Source organism: Pinus tabuliformis, chromosome 6 (genome assembly GCF_031772625.1).
Source record: "Pinus tabuliformis cultivar Carrire ecotype Pingquan chromosome 6, CPIR1, whole genome shotgun sequence".
In the NCBI taxonomy this organism is placed as follows: domain Eukaryota; kingdom Viridiplantae; phylum Streptophyta; class Pinopsida; order Pinales; family Pinaceae; genus Pinus; species Pinus tabuliformis.
In genome coordinates, this window is record NC_142292.1 from 1,560,813,634 (window position 1) to 1,560,837,915 (window position 24,282).

General features: G+C 34.2%; 1 protein-coding gene and 2 pseudogenes across 1 annotated transcript; all 3 read right to left on the reverse strand.

Moving 5' to 3' along the window:
• Window positions 1-2,148: 2,148 nt before the first annotated feature.
• Window positions 2,149-3,485, reverse strand: LOC149264691 (uncharacterized). Its single transcript, XM_089400410.1, has 3 exons — window positions 3,353-3,485; window positions 3,130-3,259; window positions 2,149-2,857 (listed from the first exon to the last, which is right to left on the reverse strand). The coding sequence occupies exons 1-3, from the start codon at window positions 3,483-3,485 to the stop codon at window positions 2,149-2,151; spliced, it is 972 nt and encodes a 323-aa protein (XP_089256536.1).
• A 4,902-nt stretch (window positions 3,486-8,387) lies between these two features.
• Window positions 8,388-13,156, reverse strand: LOC149264692 (ABC transporter C family member 3-like; annotated as a pseudogene).
• Window positions 13,157-13,511: 355 nt separating this feature from the next.
• Window positions 13,512-18,399, reverse strand: LOC149264693 (ABC transporter C family member 3-like; annotated as a pseudogene).
• Window positions 18,400-24,282: the final 5,883 nt, after the last annotated feature.

Genomic DNA, 24,282 nt, shown 5'->3' on the forward strand with positions numbered 1-24,282 from the left:
TGAGAATCAACTATTACAACTCTCACATCTTCCTCGCCCTCTCATAAAAGACTTAAACTAGAACTGGCTTTCATACCAATAAAGAAATTGGAAGAGTGGCCATGGTATAGAATTCATACACAAAATAATTGGTATATTATAATGTAAATCCAAAATATATCACAAATTTATAGGATTTATAAGATCTAAAATATTTTAAAATTAAAAAAAATAAAAAGAAAGAAAGAAAAATAAATATTATTCATAAAACCATAGTTACCAAATTCCGCCCAATTAAACTGAAGAATTCGAAAATTCGGCAGTTCGGTCCTATTATACTATTAATACGTTAAAATTCGTTTCGGACACATCACAGTCTCCCAAATTTATTTTATAAATTTTCTTTGACTCGTGTTTTTGAAGAAGTCCTCCTTTTTTTGTGCATTGCCTTTAATTATTCTGCTTATGTCGATGTTTAAGAATATTGATTGGTTGAAACGTAATTCTCAGTGTAATTATTCTGTTTAGGTAGATGTTTAAGAATATTGAACGGTTGAAACGCAATTCTCAGTTTATGTAGATGTTTAAGAATATTAAACCGTTGAAACGTAATTCTCCCGGGTGGTCGATGTATCCAGTTCAGTTAGACAATACAATACTGAATATAGAAGGGACAAGGATGTTATGGACGGTTTGTTCTGTTATACAAGCCTGATTAATGATTAAAAAATTTATAGTTCTAATTTTTACATTTTTCTGTGTAATGTTTTTTAAATTAAAATAAAATAAAATTTATGTGTAATGTTTTGTAAATTAAAAAAATTATCATTAAAAGTGGTTATAAAAACTAAATAAATAATTATAATATTAAATTTTCATTTTTACATTAAAATAATTTTTGTTTATTTTTTAAATTTTAATATCTTTCATTTTCACAGTGCCCACTTTCTAAAATTTTAATCACTCTTTTATATAGTATTTTGATCAATAAGTAATGAAATTTAAATTATTTATTCCTAATAAAATTTGTTGGTTTTTTTGTTTTTAAGAAATTTGTAAGGAAAATATATTATATGGTTTTTACATCTTTTGAATAATTAGAAAAACAGCATGATAGTTCTAATTTGATGATTTTTGATCTATATTTTATTAAGTTAATAATTAAGAAATTATTTAAATATTTATCATTAAAAACTACAGCACTAGCTACTATATTTTGATTGACCAACTAAAAATTTTAAGGGTTAGGGTTTGTTTTTTTAATGTTAAAGAATTTGTTTCTTCCATTGTATGAAGAGGAGTTGTTTATACTAATTTCAATATCAAGTTTTATTTCCAACTTCTATAATATGATTCAAAACCTTCACATTGAAGAGCAGTTGTTTTTACTAATCTCAATATCTAATTTTATTTACAATTCCCATAATATGATTCAAAACCTTTTTTTTTTTTAATATTTGAGATTTTATACGTCAAAATTGTTAATTTAAATAATTCAAAATTTAATAAAATATATTTTTAATAATAATATAAGATGTATATTCCCTAATTTTGATAACTATAAATAAAACCTTTTAATAAAACAAAATATTGTTGAAAAAACCTAACCATAGACTCCCACAACTAACCAACCAAATCTCCTTATATATTATTGTAAAAATTAACTGCAAATATTTGAATCCATTTTATATGATTCATGTTATATAATAATCAGATTTTAACATTTTTTTTAAATCAAAAGATAAAATTATTCAATACTTTAACTATGAGGATATAAAAAGATAAAATTATTCAATTTTGTATCTCTGAGGATTTAATCATATATTATTGGATTTCTGCTTTCCAAGCTTGCGCGATATTGACTAAGTTTGTTTTTTTCCCCCCAAAAAATATTTTTATTATTTTTATATCTTTCATTAAATTTATATGAATTTCGAGATTATAAATTCTGACATATATAGATTGTAGATTATGAATTGGTATATCCCTAAAAGAAAAAATAACAAATCAAAATTAAAAAAAAAAAAAAAAAGTAGAAATAAAAATTACTTTTCATTACCAAAACTCAGGACAGGAGCACGCTATGAAAAAAAAACTGAATACGACAGGTGCGAACAAAAACATGATAATGCGACGTCAAGTTTGACTCAATTTTTTAAAATGCAGCTTTCATATAATATCGAATTCATGAACCCAATCTAACTGATGTACGGTATCGTGGCTCTCGACCCTATGTTGATTAGCAGCGATTGCAGAACTGTCAAAGTGCTGCATATTGTTTTCAGAACCAATACATCCATACTTTATCGTTTCTGCTCCCACGTTGAACTCTTCCAATACAAAATCTGTCAAGGAAAAGGACACAGGAGCGAGCATATTACTGTGGGGAGACAATAGCTCGTTCAAATCACATAAATTTTCGGTCATTGTGTCTGGATTTCCTGCAAACTGATTGCAATGTAAGGATTGATGGTCCGCTGAATTGAAATTATTAATTTCTGTTTCAAGCAGATTAACATCTCCCAGATTCGCAACGGCTGTGTGCTTTGGATGATTTTCTGCGATCGGATCCTCCACAAGTTGGTTACAAAATGACTGGAAGGAATTCACAATTTCTTGATTTGTAAAAAAATTGAAGGACTGATCCGACCTAGTACAGTTACTGTAGGCAGAACTGTTGCAAGCATTTGGATTCACCATTTCAGTGTGTTGCACCGCAGTTTTTATTCTGACAGGTCTGGGTTTGATCGCGTTAATTTTCAACGTTTTCTTTCTTTGAGATTCCTGTGGCGGCACCTTCTTTTGCAGATGATAGTGCCAGTGGTTCTTGATTTCGTTGTCTGTCCGCCCAGGCAACCGTCCTGCTATCAGGGACCACCTGCATGGTAATGACGTAGTCAGAAATCAGCATTCTGAAAGTTCTTGATTGATTAAATCATTTTTATCTCGATTGTCTATTTGTAAATATCTTGATTTCCAAATATATGGATGGATTAATTATTTTTATTGTTATGAAATTTTATATTCAAATTAAAATCAAATTATTTTTTATTATTACTATAATTTTTAATATTTATCAAATTTCAAAATATTCTTCAAATAAAAAAACTCAATAATTTTTTCCGTTCGACACACCATAAATCCACATACCTGTTGCCAAGAAGGCGATGCATTCGAATAATAATGTCCTCCTCATCGATGGAAATATTACCACGTTTAATGTCGGGGCAAAGATAATTGATCCAACGCAATCTACAACTCCTTCCACAGCGCTGAAGACCTGCAAAAACAAATTCGCTCCGCTTATTTAACCGATCAATACCTATTTAAGTATCTATCAATACACTACTATTGCAGGTTTGTTGGGACTCACCTGCTTTTTGGGGGAGATCTCTCCATCCTCCGGCGCCATGAATTCGAATGTAGTCGCACAGAATCATATCCTCCTCGGGCTTCCAGGGCCCCTGATTAAGCCCTTGTTTTGAGCAGCAAGGAGCTCTACCCATCTTAGATATATTCTCTTCTGCAACTCCACACCTGACGATCTGCTCTCCTTGCTCCCGCCTGGTCGCTTGTCTTTTGTTGGACCTTTGACTATATATCGAAAACACACTTAGCTTCACCTGCCCACAAAGGTTACTGCGTAAATCTTTGGCTAGTGAGGAGCGGCATATGACCCATAAATATTCTAAACAGCATCTCCTTGCAGACATAGTATTGGTGGGCATCATTATGTAGATTGTATATTTTGGGTATATCTACGAATCTAGATTGTTGATTTTTTTGAATATTTGGCAATCAGAGAGATATGAGGCCGTTAATTATTTAACTTTTGATTGCGCCTATGTCAGTCTGGTAGAGGATATGCCCGAGTAGGAGAGGGGTTAATTGGCCGTTAATTATTTAACTTTTGATTGCGCCTATGTCAGTCTGATAGAGGATATGCCTCGTCAGTCTGATAGAGGATATGCCTCAGTAAGAGAGGGTTAATTGTTTGATTTTTTTATTGACGATTAAATTTGAGGATATTTCCAAAATTTGCAATTAACATAAATTAATTATGGAAATTTGATAGATATAAACAAAACTAAACAATTGAGTTTATCAGATTTTAGAATATTTTATGTTTCTGAAATATGCAGCATAAAAATAGCTTATCAACACTTTACACCATTTTTCTATATTAAAAAAGAGAGAAATTTAAGTTAAGTGGAGGTTCTTCTGGTTTGCTGAGATAAACTTGTGAGTTCAGAGAAAAATCAATGCTTAGCAAATCAGGTTAAGTAAGCAAAAATAAAAGAAGGGTAGAACGAGAAAGGATTTCACTGTAAGAGTACCACAATCGATTAAGCAAAATAGAGGAAGGTTAGAAAGCGAAAGAGCTTCACAGTAAGATTGCCACCATCCAAACTAAAGAATGGCGTTTAAACTTTCACTCAACAAGATAGCTTTAAAATGACAGAGTGCAAGCTTCTCAGAATACGAAATATGCAGCTCTACTCCATAAAGATACTCTAAACTATAACCTTTTTCAATTCCACCTGCTATATCAGACATGCCATAGATGTTCCTAGAATGTAAACCACAGATAAAAATTGTATAAATATGAAAAATCATAACTTAGAATACAAAGTTACCTATTCCAATGAGTGAAGCAACTAGCACCATATTCTTCCATTCAGTCGAGCGAATAAACTAGCACCATGTTCTTCAATTCATTCTAACTCCGGATCCAAATGAACAGGAGAACTCTATATATAAATGAAAAACCACTCAAAAATAACCTCTCAAAAGTATGGGTAAGTAAAAATAATAAGTCATTGTCAAATCAGGTGGCAAAAACCATAACATCTAACATCCTCCCCTGCCACATAAAACATGACAACCATACAATAATTCCATGGTTTGCATGAAAAAAGAGTGAAAAAAAGCGCTTTCTTGGCCTCCATACAAGAATTCCCGCATACATGACAGGTCAAGTCCTCATAGGAAATTAAGAAGCAGGTCATTTTCCAATCATATTTGTGAACCCATGCGCCCGCCATGACTTTTCTCCCATGCAACGATCAGCTTAGAGACCAATTCAACGACGGATTCCGTGGTATCAAGATTACAGGTTGGTGAATGAGATCCTGAAAACTCTCATGGCGGGCTAACGAAATATCGCTGTAGTTGTGGATATATATACATTTCAAACAATGACCACACCAAAAATACGCACCTATTGAATACCAAAGAAAAAACCAATTAAAAATATTACCTATCTGACAAGGATCTCGCCAAAAACGTGTGCCATTGAATTTAAAAAAAAAAAACAAAAACTGTTAGATATTATCCATATGAAATTCAAAATTATATCACTGAATGTCCAAAATCAAATGAAATACGTTTCAAACATTGATGTCACCAAAAATTATATCGTTGAATTTCTAAAAATAGCAGAAAACAATAAAAAAGATGTCAACATTATTGACCGCAAGGTCAGTGACTAAAGAAATACGGCAAGCTATGGCTGCCATTGTGGACCATCTATCTTCATTTGGAGAGCACGAGGAGTTGCAGACATGCTGTATAACCAATGGCACAAGTTAAAACGGCGGCCAAGTGATGTGTGCCGCAATGTAAAACAAGAGCCCCCCATATAATACGTTTGACAAAACTGAAAAATGGACTAGATGTGACGTTCCCTCGGGTTTTATTGGATTTTCACTTGTAAAATGTGAACATGTGGAACATGTGCATGTGGTTTCCTACAGAGGGACTTTATCAGCCACGAATTTTATGGCAGTTTCACCGGTCACTTTCGAACCTACCAGTACTGGCTAAACGAGTTTTATTAGATGTTCACCTGTAATTTTTTAACATATTTTTTTTTTTTTACATATTTCAAAGAATAAATTTTAATGGACACTACAAGATTTTTTTTTTTTAACACTAGGACAATCGGTAACCTGGACACTACAAGATTTATCATTGGAAGAACAGAATTCTTAAGTCGTGACTTTCCCGTTAAGGACGCTTATTCATCGAATACTTAAACATATTAAGATAAGTAAGAGATTAGGTAACTACCATTTGCACGAGATGTTGCAAAAGAAACGCCATAAGGCATAAATTGAAGAACACAAATACAACAAAAGAATTCTTTGATAAAGAATAAAAATATATTGAACGCTCAAATCAATGCCCCATTAACTGGAACCACTTAGTAGACATATCTATCAACATTAAGATTATATACAATGATCAAGAAATTTCCCATATACAAACAGGGCCTTCCACAACAACCTTTTGTCACATCCACATTTTAAAAAATGCTTTGGAACGTGATTGGAATCTCCCATATTGCCTTTTTCATTATGCAAATAAATCTTCCACGGACAAAAAATTACAGCTAATTTGTTATAATTGGGATTATGTTTTATTTATTTCCTTTACAATCTATCATTTTTAAATTTTAAACATGGTTCTCTGGTTTTAGGTCGCAAATTATGTGATAAAAATGTGCTCATCATTTTCATTATACCTATATTTTTTTCCATTTTGTAAGTATTTAACACTGGCAAGCAATTGAATTTGCAACAAAAACGATCAAGAATAGCGGTTTTGTGAAAATTATTTATTATTTTTATTAGATTATTTTACAGAAAGTATGGCCAACAATTAGGTTACAGAAAGTATTCCCAACAATTATCTTCTCTCTCATAAAGTGAAATTTAATGCAATCATCATCTCCATCAAATGAATTGTCCGAAGGTGGAATTTGGCCCTAGTTGCCAATTTTAACACTTTTGATCTTTCAATGGTCTTAAGTTCCAAATTTCACTCCACTAAAACCTGAACCCTTAGTAATGATGAGAAAGTTTTAAATGGGGGAGAAAGCATAGTATGAATTCTATAGAAAGGTTGGAATGATCCCTCATTACGTTTTAATTGGCATGGAAAGAACATTAAACTAAGGAGATAACTCCCTATACTTTCATACAAAGGAGATAACTCCCTGTACTTTCATGGAATTGTTTTCAAAGTTTCAATTTTAATTTGAGAGCCACTCTTATAATCAATCACGTGCATTCTAAACTTTTCATTTAAACAAGACACAACTTTTCATTTAAACAAGACAATTTATACTTTTCATTTAAAGAAGATACGTGTTTTCAAAGTTTCAATTTTAATTTGAGAGCCACTCTTATAATCAATCACGTGCATTCTAAACTTTTCATTTAAACAAGACACAACTTTTCATTTAAACAAGACAATTTATACTTTTCATTTAAAAAAGACACTTTATACTTTTGTCCGTGAGTGTTGAACTTTTATCACAGTGAACTTAAAACATTTAATGGAGTATGAAACTTTTTAAAAGAACATATTTAATTTTTGTGCCAAAAAAAATGTGTGCAAGTTCCTCCCATAGCTAAAGTGAAGTTTTAACTCTGATAAAAATGAAAATTTACCTCAACTAGGTGAATTAGAAGATTTTTTGAAGTTGATGTAGAATATCTTTTTTTATATTGAAAATTTTAATTAAAAAAAAAAAAAAACAAAACAAAACTTGTTAAACTGAATATTAGTTAAAACAACCACTCAAACCAATATTTTCATCATTATTCAAAAGAAAAGATTACACAAAAAAAAATATTGAAAAAAATAATTAAATAAAAAATAAATTGCTTTTAAAGAACAAAAAGCCTATGTCTATTTTGTACATCTCTCATTTTTTCTTATATTTTTTTCCCTCTTTTGGGCATATTTGATGGTTAGATAGTAGAATTCTCAAATTCTTACTCATTGAAATATTAGGTAACTTTAAAAGTTTATAACTGCAAAATATTATGAATAAAATTGAGTTGGTTCATTGCATGAAGGAAAAAAACACATTAACAATTAGCCATCACTTATTATTAAGACCTATAAATAACAAGACCTATGAACCTTGACAAGTATAACATAGCTTGTTTGGTAGAAATGAGAATAAAATGTTGATGTGAATTGGCATAGTATTACTACATATAGAGGTCAGAACTAAAATAGAAACAAAAAAATGCAGATGTGAAACTCAAAATAATAGAATCAAAGCAGAAATTAAAAAAAAAAAAAGACAAATTAGTTAGAGGCACCTTACATCCAACTGCACTGCCTGTACAAATCCAAGTTGTCTGGAGTTCTCCAATATTACCTTGATTACCTTGTTGAAGTGATAAAAGTTACACAGGAAAAAGGGTAAACTCCATTTGTATATAACAAGTGAAAAATCATAACTGTCAAAGTTTGTCAAAGTCACTGATAAGAGTTATTGAACTCTTCTTAAGGACCCAAATATAGAATATTATAAGAAAATAATGAGCTTACATGGTAGCTCATATTCTACTATATTGTACATTTATTCAGCTTGAGTTTTAGGGAAATGAAGATTTTTCTCCATTCTATTGTAAACCCAATATGACCAATGTCCAAAGCTCTAGTTAAGATATCTATTGGATGGAGTACTCTGAAACAAGTTTTGCAAATGCAGAAAATTTGTCGCTGAGTAGTTTGGATGGAGTGTCATACTCAACAATTTGTCGTGATCAAAACAAATACAAAGTAAGTAAAAAATGAAATGTGTCCAAAAAAATAGTAACTGTAAAAAAACACTAGAAAATAAACAACTTATAAATATTATACCATCCTGTAATAGGAGAACCATATCACTCTCAATAACAAAAGGAATCCAATGTGCTATAGTAATGATTGTGCAGGTAGAAAATTGGTGGCGAATTATTTGCTGAATAAACCCATCAGTTTCAGTGTCAATTGCTGAATAAACCCATCAGTTTCAGTGTCAACTGAGGCAGTTACCTCGTCAAGGACCAGTATCCAACTTTGTTTTAGTAGTGCCTATCCCAAACAGACAAGCTGGCATTGACCCACACTCCAGTTTCCTCCATTCTAAGACACTGTACAAGAGATCATTCCATTAAATTCGATTCTCAATTTTCATTCTAAAAAAAAGTGGTCCTCGAGACCAGGTAGGTCTCAAGGACACCAAAAAATAAACAAAACATGAGCACTAAGATGGAAAGCAAATAGCAGAAATAGCTACTGTAAAAGGTTTTATTTTTCTCCTTCAGGACTTCCATTGAATGTGATAAAGACACACAGACTTGAGGAATCAAGTTTCTTTTCTTTTACTCGTACAATCTCACCAAGTTGGCACTTGTCCAAAGCCTGAGAGCACAAGAAAAATCGAAGTAGATTCATAAACAATAAACTTACAGCAAGATCCTCAGGGAAATATCTATATTCTTCAAGGCAAGAATAATTGGCACTAAAATTGGTACTAATGCTTATAGAATATGAATCAAAACTAACCTCCCAAATCTCATCATCCAAGCAATCTTCGAGAGGATCCAAATTATTTCTTATAGTGCCTTCAAACATTGTTGGTTCTTGGGGAATAATGCTTAATTTGGATCTTCGGTCATGGAGGCCTATGGATGAGATGTCGACTCCATCGATGACAATTCTGCTCGTTGTTGGTTCCACAATGCGAATAATGGATTGAATAAGAGTATATTTGCCACTTCCTGTCTGCCCCACAACTCCCACCTTCGTGCCTCCAGGGAAAGTGCATGTAAGGCCTTTCAAGACAAGCGAAAGATGTGGTCCATAACGCACCTGATTGTATGGATCAAATTTATAGATGAACTGACATGCAAATTACTAGCATTGAATGCGTGAAAAAGAGTCTATTTGTATTGAGTTCTGACCTGCAAATCAGTTAGATCTATTGTTCCTCTAGATGGCCAATTAGAGTTTGGTCTACAATTCTCTATAATCACTGGTGACTCACTGGGAATTCGTGAATACTACATTATTCTCTCCGCTGAGATCATGTTGGTCTCCACATAACAAAGGCACCATATTACCCAGGCTTGTACCATGTTCAGACTTAGACTATATGTTACTGCCAACCCTACAGTGCCTGTTAAGGTGCCATTTCATTTACTTTCATATTTCATTATAAAGAATATGTCTAGTCTACTGAGATCAGTTTAGGAAAAATAATTGTAAGCCAAGATAGTGCTTCTGTACCTACTTGGGCTAATTACATCTTGAGGCAAGCGAATGAGGAACACCAAAAAGAATGCAAACACAAGATTTGACAGAAAATCCATCCGAATGCCAAGCCACTCATTGGCTCCAACATTGTGGAGACTAGGTCTCATATATATATCAATCAACTCGAGATTTCTTTCCATGAATCGAAATTCCTGGTCAAAACTTCTAATGGTGGCTGCTCCAGAGATTGATTCTCCAAAATGTTGTACGATTGGAGCTCTACAAACTGATTCCAGCCGAGCCAGTTCCCTAGTTGATGTTATGTAGTATTGTTGCATGCAAGGAAGGTCAGAGGAGTTACAAGAACTCTCTTATTACTATAAAAACCGAAAAGCGTGGAAACAAAGAAATACAGATAAACTGTTGTCATGATAGAATCCTGATGCAACTTTATCTATTTGATAACATCCTTTTCAATCAGATTATGGGATCTACCTACAACAAACCTTGAAGTAGAAATCAAACTCTCTTATCGCCAATTTATGTTCCTCTAAGAAAATTAAAATTTGCAAGTTCGTATTTATTATTATTGAGAAATACAGAGAATACCTGATACCATATACAACTTGCACCCACTGGTATAAACACAATGAAGACCTGCCAAGCAATATGAGACATGACTGCAATGATCCCCAAAAGTTGTATAAATGCAAAAGCCAATTCTCCTAGTTGAGAAGGAATCAATGTGTCCATTGCACTTTGATCAGTTGATGCCTGCCAAGAAACAGAGAGCTTGTTACTGACCCACTAGAATCAAATGATTTCCTTCTCTCTCAGGAAAGGTATTAGCCTATTCAAACAATAAATGTAAACTGACCCGATTCAGTATTCGCCCAGATGGAGTTGCATCGAAGAAGGACATTGGTGCACGAAATATACACCTGTGCAGAGTGTTGAAAAGCTGATTAGCAGTTTTAAGTCCAACCAATGAAAGAAGCATAGACCTCACAAGAACGCACAGGGAGCTGCTTAATGTCAAAGCAACATAAACCAGAATGAAAATGGACTTTCTCATAGGGGAACTCTCATTTTCTTTTGTAGAGGCTTCCGATGTCATCCAAAGGTTACTACATATTTGAATTAGCTGACTTATTATTTGGGCCAGTAATATTATAGGTATCAAAGTACCATTGTATGCAGCAGTAATGTAAAACCAGTATATCGACATGCTTATCTTGCCTCTCTCTCTTTCTTCTTCTTGTACAAGCTGTGAATTTTTATTCTCTTTATCCAATTTTTCTTTGTGGTTTTCTGGTTCAACCTCTTCCTCTACATCTATTGAGTTCTGAACACTGCACTGCTCCAGTGTGTCACTGGCAGTAACATTTTTCACTGTAGCTGTATTGCCAGGACATGAGCTTTCATAAAATCTCTCTGATGTGTACACTTCAGATTTCTCCATAGCAGAAATAGTTTTTAAAGCTTTCTGATGTGCACAAACTATTTCCACAAAATCTGTGCCTGATTGTAAGATGTCATCGTATCTACCAACCTGAGTAATTTCACCATCTCACATTACCTGTGAAGAATATCATTTACATCAACAAAATATGGATCACTTATCTCCTCCTCTTAATAAATGATCAATAAACCCACTGTCCCTTTACCAATTACATTGAAAATTTTAATATCACTAGAACAGGATGAAAGAAATTCAAACCTACCAGAATGATGTCAGTAGAGGGTAAAAACTCCACTTGATGAGTTACATAGACTACAGTGTTTGAACCCAGAATACCAAGTATGCATTCCTATAACAAGCAAGTCCAATTTCTTAGATGTTTATGGACATGAATTTGCAGCGGCACAACCAGCAATGTATATTATCCAGACTGAACAATGAATTGCAGAGTGCTACTGTAGAGCTTCATCATTCCATCAAAACATTAAAACTAATTAATTCAGCAAACCTACAGTATGTAAAGGATAAGAGAAACATACTTGGAAAATATGTTTTCCGGTATGTGCATCCACAACACTAAAAGGGTCATCAAAAATATAAATGTCTACATCTTGATATAAAGCACGGGCAATCTGTATTCTCTGTTTTTGTCCACCACTCAAATTTAACCCTCTTTCTCCAATGTTTGTCTCGTCCCCATAAGGAAAAAGTTCAAGATCTTTCCTCAATGCACAAGCATCAAGTACACTATTGTATCTAATAGTATCCATCTACTTTCCAAAGAGAATAGTGTCTTTAATTTTCCCACTTCGTATCCAAGGAGACTGAGGGACATATGCTTTGGTACCACTTAAGCTAACAGAGCCTGATATTTTTGGTATTTCACCTAATATGCAGGATAAAAGGCTTGATTTTCCTGAACCAACAGTTCCACATACTGCAACCCTCATGCCTCTCTCTAGTTGGACATCTAAACCTCTTATAGTTGGACTAGAGGAATCAGGATTCCAAGAAAATATCCCTCCTTGGATTTGAATCGCGAAGTCTGTTGACTCCTTTGATACCTTTTCTACCCCATCGTGTTGCAGCTCTTCCTCCTGTAGAAAGGCCACAATGTGATCTATTGACACTTTAGTTTGAGCAATCTGAGGGATTAAGCCAGGAAGCATGCCCATAGCTCCCTGAAGTGTCCCATAGGTTGCGAGTGCAGAAAGAATTCTCCCTGCTGTCAAAGGCACTCCTATAAGCATACACGTACCAAAAGTTGCAACAATGATAAATATTGGTCCAACAGAGGAAACAGATGTTGTGATAGCTGATGCATAAACATATTTTTGTAGCCAACTATATTCTGCCTGCCTCAAAATTTCTAGTTTCCGAAGAAATCTTGTCTCCCAAGCCTGCAATTTTAAGATCCTCATAATTTTTAATGTCTCCGATGTGGCCTTGTACTCTGAAACAAGTTTTGCAAATGCAGAAAATTTGTTGCTGAGTAGTTTGGATGGAGTGTCATACTCAGCAATTTGTCCTGATTCAAAACAAATACAAAGTAAGTAAAAAATGAAATGTGTCCAAAAAAATAGTAATTGTAACAAAACACTAGAAAATAAACAACTTATAAATGTTATACCATCCTTTAATAGGAGAACCATATCACTCTCAATAACAGATGGAATCTGATGGGTTATAGTAATGACTATGCAGGTAGAAAATTGGTGGCGAATTATTTGCTAAATAAACCCATCAGTTGCAGTGTCAACTGAGGCAGTTGCCTCGTCAAGGACCAGTATCCGACTTTGTTTTAGTAGTGCCCTTCCCAAACAGACAAGCTATCATTGACCCACACTCCAGTTTCCTCCATTCTCAGACACTGTACAAGAGATCATTCCATTAAATTCGAATCTCAATTTTCATTCTAAAAAAAAGGGTCCTAGAGACGAGGTAGGTCTCAAGGACACCAAAAAATAAACAAAACATGAGCACTAAGATGGAAAGCAAATAGCAGAAATAGCTACTGTAAAAGGTTTTATTTTTCTCCTTCAGGACTTCCATTGAATGTGATAAAGACACACAGAGCTGAGGAAACAAGTTTCTTTTCTTTTGCTTGTACAATCTCACCAAGCTGGCACTTGTCCAAAGCCTGAAAGCACAAGAAAAATCGAAGTAGATTCATTAAGAATAAACTTACAGCAAGATCCTCAGGGAAATATCTATATTCTTCACGGCAAGAATAAGTGGCGCTAAAATTGATACTAATGCTTATAAAATATGAAGCAGAACTAACCTCCCAAATCTCATCATCCAAGCAATCTTCGAGAGGATCCAAATTATTTCTTATAGTGCCTTCAAACATTGTTGGTTCTTGGGAAATAATGCTTAATTTGGATCTTAGGTCATGGAGGCCTATGGATGAGATGTCAACTCCATCAATGAAAATTCTGCCCGTTGTTGGTTCTATATTGAATAAGAGTAGATTTGCCACTTCCTGTTCGCCCCACAACTCCCACCTTCGTGCCTCCAGGGAAAGTGCATGTAAGGCCTTTCAAGACAAGCGAAAGATGTGGTCCATAACGCACCTGATTGTATGGATCAAATTTATAGATGAACTGACATGCAAATTACTAGAATTGAATGCGTGAAAAAGAGTCTAATTGTATTGAGTTTTGACCTGCAAATCAGTTAGATCTATCGTTCCTCTAGATGGCCAGTTGGAGTTTGGTCTACAATTCTCTATAATCACTGGTGACTCACTGGGAATTCGTGAATACTGCATTATTCTCTCCGCTGAGATCATGTTGGTCTCCACATAACAAAGGCACCATATTACCCAGGCTTGTACCATGTTCAGACTTAGACTATATGTTACTGCCAACCCTGCAGTGCCTGTTAAGGTGCCATTTCATTTACTTTCATATTTCATTATAAATAATATGTCTACTCTGCTGAGATCAGTTTAGGAAAAATAATTGTAAGCCAAGATAGTGCTTTTGTACCTACTTGGGCTAATTACATCTTGAGGCAAGCGAATGAGGAACACCAAAAAGAATGCAAACACAAGATTTGACAGAAAATCCATCCGAATGCCAAGCCACTCATTGGCTCCAACATTGTGGAGACTAGGTCTCATATATATATCAATCAACTCGAGATTTCTTTCCATGAATTGAAATTCCTGGTCAAAACTCCTAATGGTGGCTGCTCCAGAGATTGATTCTCCAAAATGTTGTACGATTGGAGCTCTACAAACAGATGCCAGTAGAGCCAGTTCCCTAGCTGATGTTATGTAGTATTGCTACATGCAAGGAAGGTCAGAGGAGTTACAAGAATTCTCTTATTACTATAAAAACCCAAAAGCATGGAAACAAAGAAATACAGATAAACTGTTGTCATGATAGAATCCTGATGCAACTTAATCTATTTGATAACATCCTTTTCAATCAGATTATTGGATCTACCTACAGCAAACCTTGAAGTAGAAATCAAACTCTCTTATCGCCAATTTATGTTCCTCTGAGAAAATTAAAATTTCCAAGTTCGTATTTATTATTATTGAGAAATACAGAGAATACCTGATACCATATACAACTTGCACCCACTGGTATAAACACAATGAAGACCTGCCAAGCAATATGAGACATGACTGCAATGATCCCCAAAAGTTGTATAAATGCAAAAGCCAATTCTCCTAGTTGAGAAGGAATCAATGTGCCCATTGCACTCTGATTAGTTGATGCCTGCCAAGAAACAGAGAGCTTGTTACTAACCCACTAGAATCAAATGATTTCCTTCTCTCTCAGGAAAGGTATTAGCCTATTAAAACAATAAATGTCAACTGACCCGATTCAGTATTCGCCCAGATGGAGTTGCATCAAAGAAGGACATTGGTGCACAAAATATACATCTGTGTAGAGTGCTGAAAAGTTGATTAGCAGTTTTAAGTCCAACCAATGAAAGAAGCATAGACCTCACAAGAACGTACAGGGAGCTGCTTAATGTCAAAGAAACATAAACCACAATGAAAAGGGACTTTCTCATAGGGGAACTCTCATTTTCTTTTGTAGAGGCTTCCGATGTCATCCAGAGGTTACTACATATTTGAAGTAGCTGACTTATTATTTGGGCTAGTAGTATTATAGGTATCAAAGTACCATTGTATGCAGCAGTAATGTAAGACCAGTATAGCGGCATTCTTATCCTGCCTCTCTCTCTTTCTTCTTCTTGTACAAGCTGTGAATTTTTATTCTCTTTATCCAATTTTTCTTTGTGGTTTTCTAGTTCAACCTCTTCCTATACATCTATTGAGTTCTGAACACTGCACTGCTCCAGTGTGTCACTGGCAGTAACATTTTTCACTGCAGCTGTATTGCCAGGACATGAGCTTTCAACAAATCTCTCTGATGTGTACACTTCAGATTTCTCCATAGCAGAAATAGTTTTCAAAGCTTTCTGATGTGCACCAACTAATTCCACAAAATCTGTGCCTGATTGTAAGATGTCATCATATCTGCCAACCTGAGTAATTTCACCATCTCGCATTACCTGTGAAGAATATCATTTACATCAACAAAATATGGATCACTTATCTCCTCCTCTCAATAAATGATCAATAAACCCACTGTCCCTTTACCAATTACATTGAAAATTTTAATATCACTAGAACAGGATGAAAGAAATTCAAACCTACCAGAATGATGTCAGCAGAGGGTAAAAACTCCACTTGATGAGTTACATAGACTACAGTCTTTGAACCCAGAATACCAAGTATGCATTCCTATAACAAGCAAGTCCAATTTCTTAGATGTCTGTGGACATGAATTTGTAGCGACACAACCAGCAATGTATATTATCCAGACTGAACAATGAATTGCAGAGTGCTACTGTAGAGCTTCATCATTCCATCAAAACATTAAAACTAATTAATTCAGCAAACCTACAGTATGTAAAGGATAAGAGAAACATACTTGGAAAATATGTTTTCCGGTATGTGCATCCATAGCACTAAAAGGGTCATCAAAAATATAAATGTCTACATCTTGATATAAAGCATGGGCAATCTGTATTCTCTGTTTTTGTCCACCACTCAAATTTAACCCTCTTTCTCCAATGTCTGTCTCATCCCCATAAGGAAAAAGTTCAAGATCTTTCTTCAATGCACAAGCATCAAGTACACTATTGTATCTAATAGTATCCATCTGCTTTCCAAAGAGAATAGCATCTTTAATTTTCCCACTTTGTATCCAAGGAGACTGAGGGACATATGCTTTGGTACCACTTAAGCTAACAGAGCCTGATATTTTTGGTATTTCACCTAATATGCAGGATAAAAGGCTTGATTTTCTTGAACCAACAGTTCCACATACTGAAACCCTCATGCCTCTCTCTAGTTGGACATCTAAACCTCTTATAGTTGGACTAGAGGAATTGGGATTCCAAGAAAATATCCCTCCTTGGATTTGAATCGTGAAGTCTGTTGACTCCTTTGATACCTTTTCTACCCCATTGTGTTGCAGCTCTTCCTCCTGCAGAAAGGCCACAATGCGATCTATTGACACTTTAGTTTGAGCAATCTGAGGGATTAAGCCAGGAAGCATGCCCATAGCTCCCTGAAGTGTCCCATAGGTTGCAAGTGCAGAAAGAATTCTCCCTGCTGTCAAAGGCACTCCTATAAGCATACACGTACCAAAAGTTGCAACAATGATAAATATTGGTCCAACAGAGGAAACAGATGTTGTGATAGCTGATGCGTAAACATATTTTTGTAGCCAACTATATTCTGCCTGCCTCAAAATTTCTAGTTTCTGAAGAAATCTTGTCTCCCAAGCCTGCAATTTTAAGATCCTCATAATTTTTAATGTCTCTGATGTGGCCTTCATCCTTTTGTCTTTTTCTTCCATTATTGTCTCTTGAAATTTTTCTTGCAATTTTGCAAGTGGGAAGTTTGGCAACATAACTGCAAATGAGGCAGCCAACCCTGAAAATACTACCAAGCCCAACATCTGATATAGAATAATGAAGGCCAAAACAAATTGAAGAGGGCAAATCCAAATACTATGCATATAGTAACAGAAACATGAAACATTCTGAACATCTACACTCATGTAGTTGATAATCTCTCCGCTTGTATGGTTCTGTCTTGACTGACTGGAAAGCAACAAGCCCTTCCTGTATATAATAGCTGTCAATGCTGCTCTAACCCGTAAAGTTAACTGATGTTGTTTGAAAAACCCTTGTCGATGTGACAAAGACTCTAATACCTTTGCCACAAAAAAAGCACAAACTAGCACATAGCCTTGACTTTCAAACTGTTTCTTTCCACCTAGAAACTGAACAAAGGCATTTATAAAACATGTACCTACATATGATGCACAAGTCTCCAGTGCTGCTAAGAATGCAGTCAAAAGTACTTACTTCCGAAAAGATAGGAGTAAGGCTTTTGCTAATAAGCCTGTATCACCTTTGGCCTCTAGCTGAGCTCTGAATTTAGGGTATAATTGGCCTGTCCTGTCTACCTCTGCAACTTGGGGTACATCATCAATATGCAAAGGGCTCTTATAACCAACAGCAAGAAAAGGACTCATCCAAGAAAATGACAGCCGACTGAGAAGGTTGGTTGTTGCATAAGTAGAGACTGCCTTAATGTTTCCACATTTTTGGGGATTGTCTTTCAAGAGAGGTTCTAGAATGGTCTGTGAGGAGGACTCTACACCACTTCTGGCACATTCGTAGGCGTCTTCAACAACACCCAACACGAATCTGAAGAAAAATTTCGAAAACGGCAATGGATTTCTCAACGGCTTTTCTTCCTCTGGGGCGGATTCGCCCTCGACTCCTGCAGATTCAATCACGAAAACCATTTGGACGCAGCAGTCGTCATCAAACGATTCATCTCTGACCTTATTTGATCTGAATCTCATTTCTACATTCAGGAAAGCCATGGATGAAATTTCCCCAGAGGTTCGATGGAGCCCGTTTTAGAGGTCTGTCACGGCAGCACGGGAAGCAAGAGCGGAGAAGACGAAAGGGTACCCAGGCAAATCAAATCGTGAACAGTTGCAACCACTCAACTACCTTCCTGGATTGAACGATTAACAATCCTCTAATCGTCTAACACATAATCTAACGGCACACAGGGATGACAAGTAGATTTTAGGAAAGTCCATTTCAGAGGGAAATGCCTTACCGTGTAAATATATTAAGGTAATTAGGAAATTAGGTGGTTGAATACTTAAATATATTAGTGTAATTAGGCGATTAGGTATGAGCAAAATATCTATGAAGATATGTAAGATTAAATACAAACAATTATAAAGAGTAAATTTTATAAAATTATATAATATTATAAATTTGATTTTGAATATTATTTAAAAATATTTATATTTATTAAATTAAAAAATATTTATTTTAAATAAAAATAAGTTAATTATCCAAAACTTACTAATATTATGAATATGTTATAATAGGAACGGAAACCTATGACCAACCAACTATATCAAATTATTCGAAATCATATAATAATTTTTTTAACGATTATTACTAAATAATAATAAAGGTAAATAGTATAAATTTACAAATCATAATGTTTTTCGAGTTAATGCTTCATTATATTAAATTAGCTTATAGATGAATTCACTTATAAAACTAATTTAGAGTAGATATATAAGTAAAATATGAGTAGTATTTTTTATTTTTTAAATTAAATTTGTATTATTTTAAAATTTCAAAATATTTTATTGTAAATAACATAGTTCAAATTATTATTGAAGGGAAATTAGATTTGTTAATTTAGTAATAAGTTAAGTAAAGTTTTTTGGTTTTTGGAAGCTCTGTTTCGAACATATAAGTGTGGTTCATCATCACGACTAAATGAAGAGGTAGACCATGGCAAACGCTTAAATAGAGAGCAATGTTGAGACATAACTTCAAGTAACGATTATATTTGAACACTAATATGTAAATTATGATATCAATTTATTAATATATGAAAAACAAATATTATTAAGTAACCACTATATTAAATAGTTAGTTTTTGAAAAGTAATATTTAAATTAATTTATTAAAAACAAATATCACTAGTATCAAGATTAAGTGTCTATTAGTGAAAACAAGAAGTCCTATCATAATCTGGATTACATAGAGAAACACAATATCTAAATCATTACATATCACATGATCAAGATATTGAAGAGGTCATTGGAGCAAGGCCCCAGCTCTTGTATTAGTTGGTGCAGAAGGCTTGAGTTCACATTGAAGATGAATTTGTATGTGAACCAAGTGAGCATCTAGGCTAGCCAAACATGAACATTGGTGTCACTACACTCACTTAATCTCATTCAAGGAAGAGATGATGTAATTTTGGTTTATGTTCTTCTCGTCTAAACCCTACCCAAAAGAGTTTTCATCTTCCAATGGAAGGTGATAGAGATCAAATACTAAGCTCCTTTTTCACCTGGTATGATCAGGGTCAAGAACCTAATTGGCTACTTCCTCCAGGATTTGAGAGTGAGAATATGCCTCGCGATCATTAGTGGTGAAGGTTTCAAGCTCGTGAATTGCTTCATGGATGTCAAGAGGAGTTGCAAAGTGAAATATGGTCATGACTTTTGAGACCTAGGCCTAGGCATGTAGCTGGACTTGCGAGCATCTACCCCCACCTCACCTACGAATATGCATGTGTTTTCCAAACATTCTATATCATAAAGACAAAACCAAGCCAGACAAATATCCTACGACAAACCCGGACGGAGAACAAAGGAAACTAAACATACCGAACCTGAAGAAGAGCGAGGCGAAACAAAAAAATGGGATGGCCCAAGCCAACAAGAAAAGAAAGGCCGCAATTTTAGGGACACGAGCATACTCCTTTAGATAGGGTCACCTTCGCACCGAGAAGCCCTACAAAGAAAGTCACGTCAAACCCCACAAAATTTAAAAGAACAATGCCAAATTATTTGTTGTAATTTAGAAATTTCTTAGAACAATGCCAAATTATTAGTTGTAATTTAGAAATTTAAGAAATTTGTTGTAATTTAGTTTTCCTGTTTTTAAAAAATTTGTAAGGAAAATATATTATATGGTTTTTAAATTTTTTGAATAGTTAGGAAAACGGCATGATAGTTCTAATTTGATGGTTCTTGATTTATTTTTTTATTCAGTTAGTAATTAGGAAATTGCTTAAATATTTATCATTAAAAATTACAGCATTAGTTACCATATTTTAATTGACCAACTAGAAATTTGAAGGGTTAGTTTTTATTTGCAGTGTCTATAATATGATTCAAAACAATTTGACTTCCATTGAAGAGAAGTTGTTTCTACTAATCTCAATATCTAATTTTATTTGCAATTCCCATAATATGATTCAAAACATTTTTTTGAGTATTTGAGACTTTGAATGTCAAAATTGTTAATTTAAATTATTCAAACTTTAAGAAAATATATTTTTAATAATAATATAAGATGTATATTCCCTATTTTTTCCAATATTGAATTTTAGATAATAATTTCTTTTCTTATCTAATCCAATTGAAACTTGGTAACTGTGGATAAAACCTCTCAATCAGAAAATATTGATGAAAAAACCTAACAATAAACTCCAACAACCAACCAACCAACCAAATAACCTATTGTAAATATTAACTCTAAATATTTCAATTCATTTGATATGATTCATATTATATAATAATCAAATTTTAATTTTTTTTTTTTTTCCAAAAAAATTAAAATTATTCAATATTGTAACTATGAGGATATAAAAAGATAAAATTATTCAATATTGTAACTATGAGGATATAAAAGAATAAAATTATTCAATTTTGTAACTGACGATTTAATCATATATGATTGGATTTTTCCTCTCCAAACTTGCGCTATTGACTCATATGAAATAAGTTTTTTTTTTTTTAATATCTTTCATTAAATTTATATGAATTTCGAGATTATAAATTCTGATATCCATATAGATTGTAGATTATGAATTGGTATATCTTATTTAAAAAAAAAAAATACAAATCAAAATTTAAAAAAAAAATTGATTTCCATTACTAATACTCCAAGACAGGAGCACGCTATGAAAAAAAACTGAATACGACAAACACATGATAATGGGACGTCAAGATTGACTCAAATTTTTAAAATGCATCTTTCATATAAAATCGAATTCATGAACCCAATCTACGTGATGTACGGTATCGTGGGTCTCGACCCTACGTTGATTAGCAGCGATTGCTCCTCAAGACTTCTAGATCGTTCTTGGTCATTATGATCTCATCGACATATCTATCCGGCCTTTTTATCTATCAGTTTTATTTTCATATGATATTGTCACTTAATTTCTTTGTGGCTGCAGGTTTTAGTTTCTATGGCTCTTCAACGTCTTTTTAAGAGTTTTGACTATGGCTGTCAGCATGTTTTGTCAGCTGATTTTTTGGAAATATCCTGCACTTTTTAGCTTTATCTCCTCCATGATTTACAATGTCAGATCTATAGGATCTATATGTCCTTTATTTTCTTCATATGTGGAAGGAATAGCACTATATGAACTACGAGTCGGAGACTCTAAATGAATGTACTTTCAGGCTTGTTTATATTTCTTATAGAAATATATTATGTTTTTTCGTCCTAAAAAAAACAAGTACTACATATTGTTTTGATCAAAACCAATACATCCATACTTTCTCGTTTCTGCTCCCACGTTGAACTCTTCCAGTACAAAATCTATCAAGGAAAAGGACACAGGAGCGAGCATATTATAGTGGGGGGACAATGGCTCGTTCAAATCACATAAACTTTCAGCCACTGTGGCTGGATTTCCTGCAAATTGATTGCAATGTGAGGATTGCTGGTCCGCTGAATTGAAATTATTAATTTCTGTTTCAAGCATATTAACATCTCCTAGATTCGCAGTGGCTGTGTGTTTTGGATGATTTTCTTGTTGGAAAAACAATAGTAATTCCAACCACCACCATTAATGTTGCGTCTAGCTTTTTCTAGAATTCGGCGGAGCTGGATAGCTTCCTAGAGAAGCCACCGACTCCAGAAAGACTCCAGAAAGTTCTTTATTGTGTATAAAAACTGCTTCAGTAATCAAACGAAGACAGTTCTGTGTTTAGTGTATGATCTCTGATTTGGTATCAGAGCGAGGTGAGGTTGAGTGCTGCAATGTTCTTCTGAGAGGATGCATTTTAGAGAGGCCGGAGGTGTGAGAAGAACAAGCTGTGGCACAGCGGAAGCGTGGAGGGCATATTGTCCAGAAGCTGTGCATAAGTTTGTGTTGGTGCGGTGAGGGAAAACTAAACTCTCACCAATTGCTTGATGTTATTAGTCCATCATTTTTTTGGCTTATGGTGTTCTGTATCGTGGTTAAGATTCTATCATTTTGACTAGAGCATCACTCTGCCGAATTTTTTTATATATAATCTGTGTTGTGTTAAGTTCTGAAGAAAGCATTTTGCTGAGGCTGCGGTGTAAATCGATTTGGGAGAAGGGTGTCACTGTACACCTGACCTGTGTTTTGTTTTTTATACGTGCTGTTGTAACTCTGAAGCAGTCTGTAACAAAATTTTATCTTTAAAGATGAAGGCCGATGGGCCTCGATTTTCAAAGCACGTTCTCGTAGTTCTGTACACAGTTGTCAAAATGTTGTCGATGAAATATTGAATGTGCTTCTGCTTTGTTGGTTGAACGAGTTACTTTCACACGAAACAGAGTCGATTTTTCAATGTTTGATACTTGTTCTAAAATATTGAAGTGCCTTTGATAGAACGCTGTTAGAAATCTATTAACATGTTTTATAAAAAAAAAAGAAGAAAGAAGAAGGCAACCATATTATCCAATAATATTGGATAAAAATTTTTACTTAAGGATTTAGAAGCTTATTGACAATGGCTAATATATTGGCAGAATCTTATTTATCTAAATCTAACAAGTTAGATGGTGAAAATTATGCAAATTGGAAGTTTAAGTTGCAGACTTTGATGGAAGGCAACAATACATGGACAATTGTGTCTGGAGCTGAAGTTAAGCCAATGTCCCCTCAAGCCACAGATGTTGCAATTCAAGATTGGGAGCGACGGGAAAACAAAGCAAAGGTGCTTTTGCGGATGATGGTTAAGGACAACATTATTCCACACATTAGAGAGTGCAAAACATCCAAGGAGACATGGGACACTCTCAAAAATTTGTATGAGACGAAGACTACAAATCGAATATTGTATTTAAAGAGTAAGCTTCTTTCAATTAAGATGGAAGAAAATGAAAGTGTTAGTGATTTTATTTCTAGAATTAAAGATCTAAAGGATAAATTAGGTGACATTGGTGAATCAGTATCTAGTACAGACTTGGTTACTGTGACATTAAATGGAATGCTTGATGAATATCAAATGTTTATCACTGGTCTCTCAGCTAGAGAGAAGGCTCCTACTTTTGATGAGTTAGCAGGTATACTTATGTAGGAAGAAGAGAGGAGAAGAAGCCTTAAACAAAAATCTCCCAATTCAGATTTGGCATTGACGGCCAAAAGGAAGCAGTCCTTCAAAGGCAAACAGTGGGAGAAAAATAAAGGCAAAAATCCACAGGTAAAATCATTTCAAGGTACCCCTTTACCAAGAACAAATACCAAATCAAGTAGAGGTGATGTGTGTTATTACTATGGAAAACTTGGTCATTTTGCTAACAATTGTATGAAAAGGAGGTCTGATCAATTTAAACAAAGAAGGCATTCAGGAAATTATGTTGACAAAGATGAAGCAATTAGTCAAGATGTTAGCAATCTTAAATTGTTTGTGTCCAATGTTGCTTTA

Coding starts and splice junctions, on each gene's coding strand:
- LOC149264691 (XM_089400410.1), bottom strand. CDS start 3,485: ATGGGTAGAGCTCCTTGCTGCTCAAAACAAGGGCTTAATCAGGGGCCC. Junction 3,260..3,352: donor AGATCTCCCCCAAAAAGCAG/GTGAGTCCCAAC, acceptor TTGTTTTTGCAG/GTCTTCAGCGCTGTGGAAGG. Junction 2,858..3,129: donor CATCGCCTTCTTGGCAACAG/GTATGTGGATTT, acceptor ATTACCATGCAG/GTGGTCCCTGATAGCAGGAC.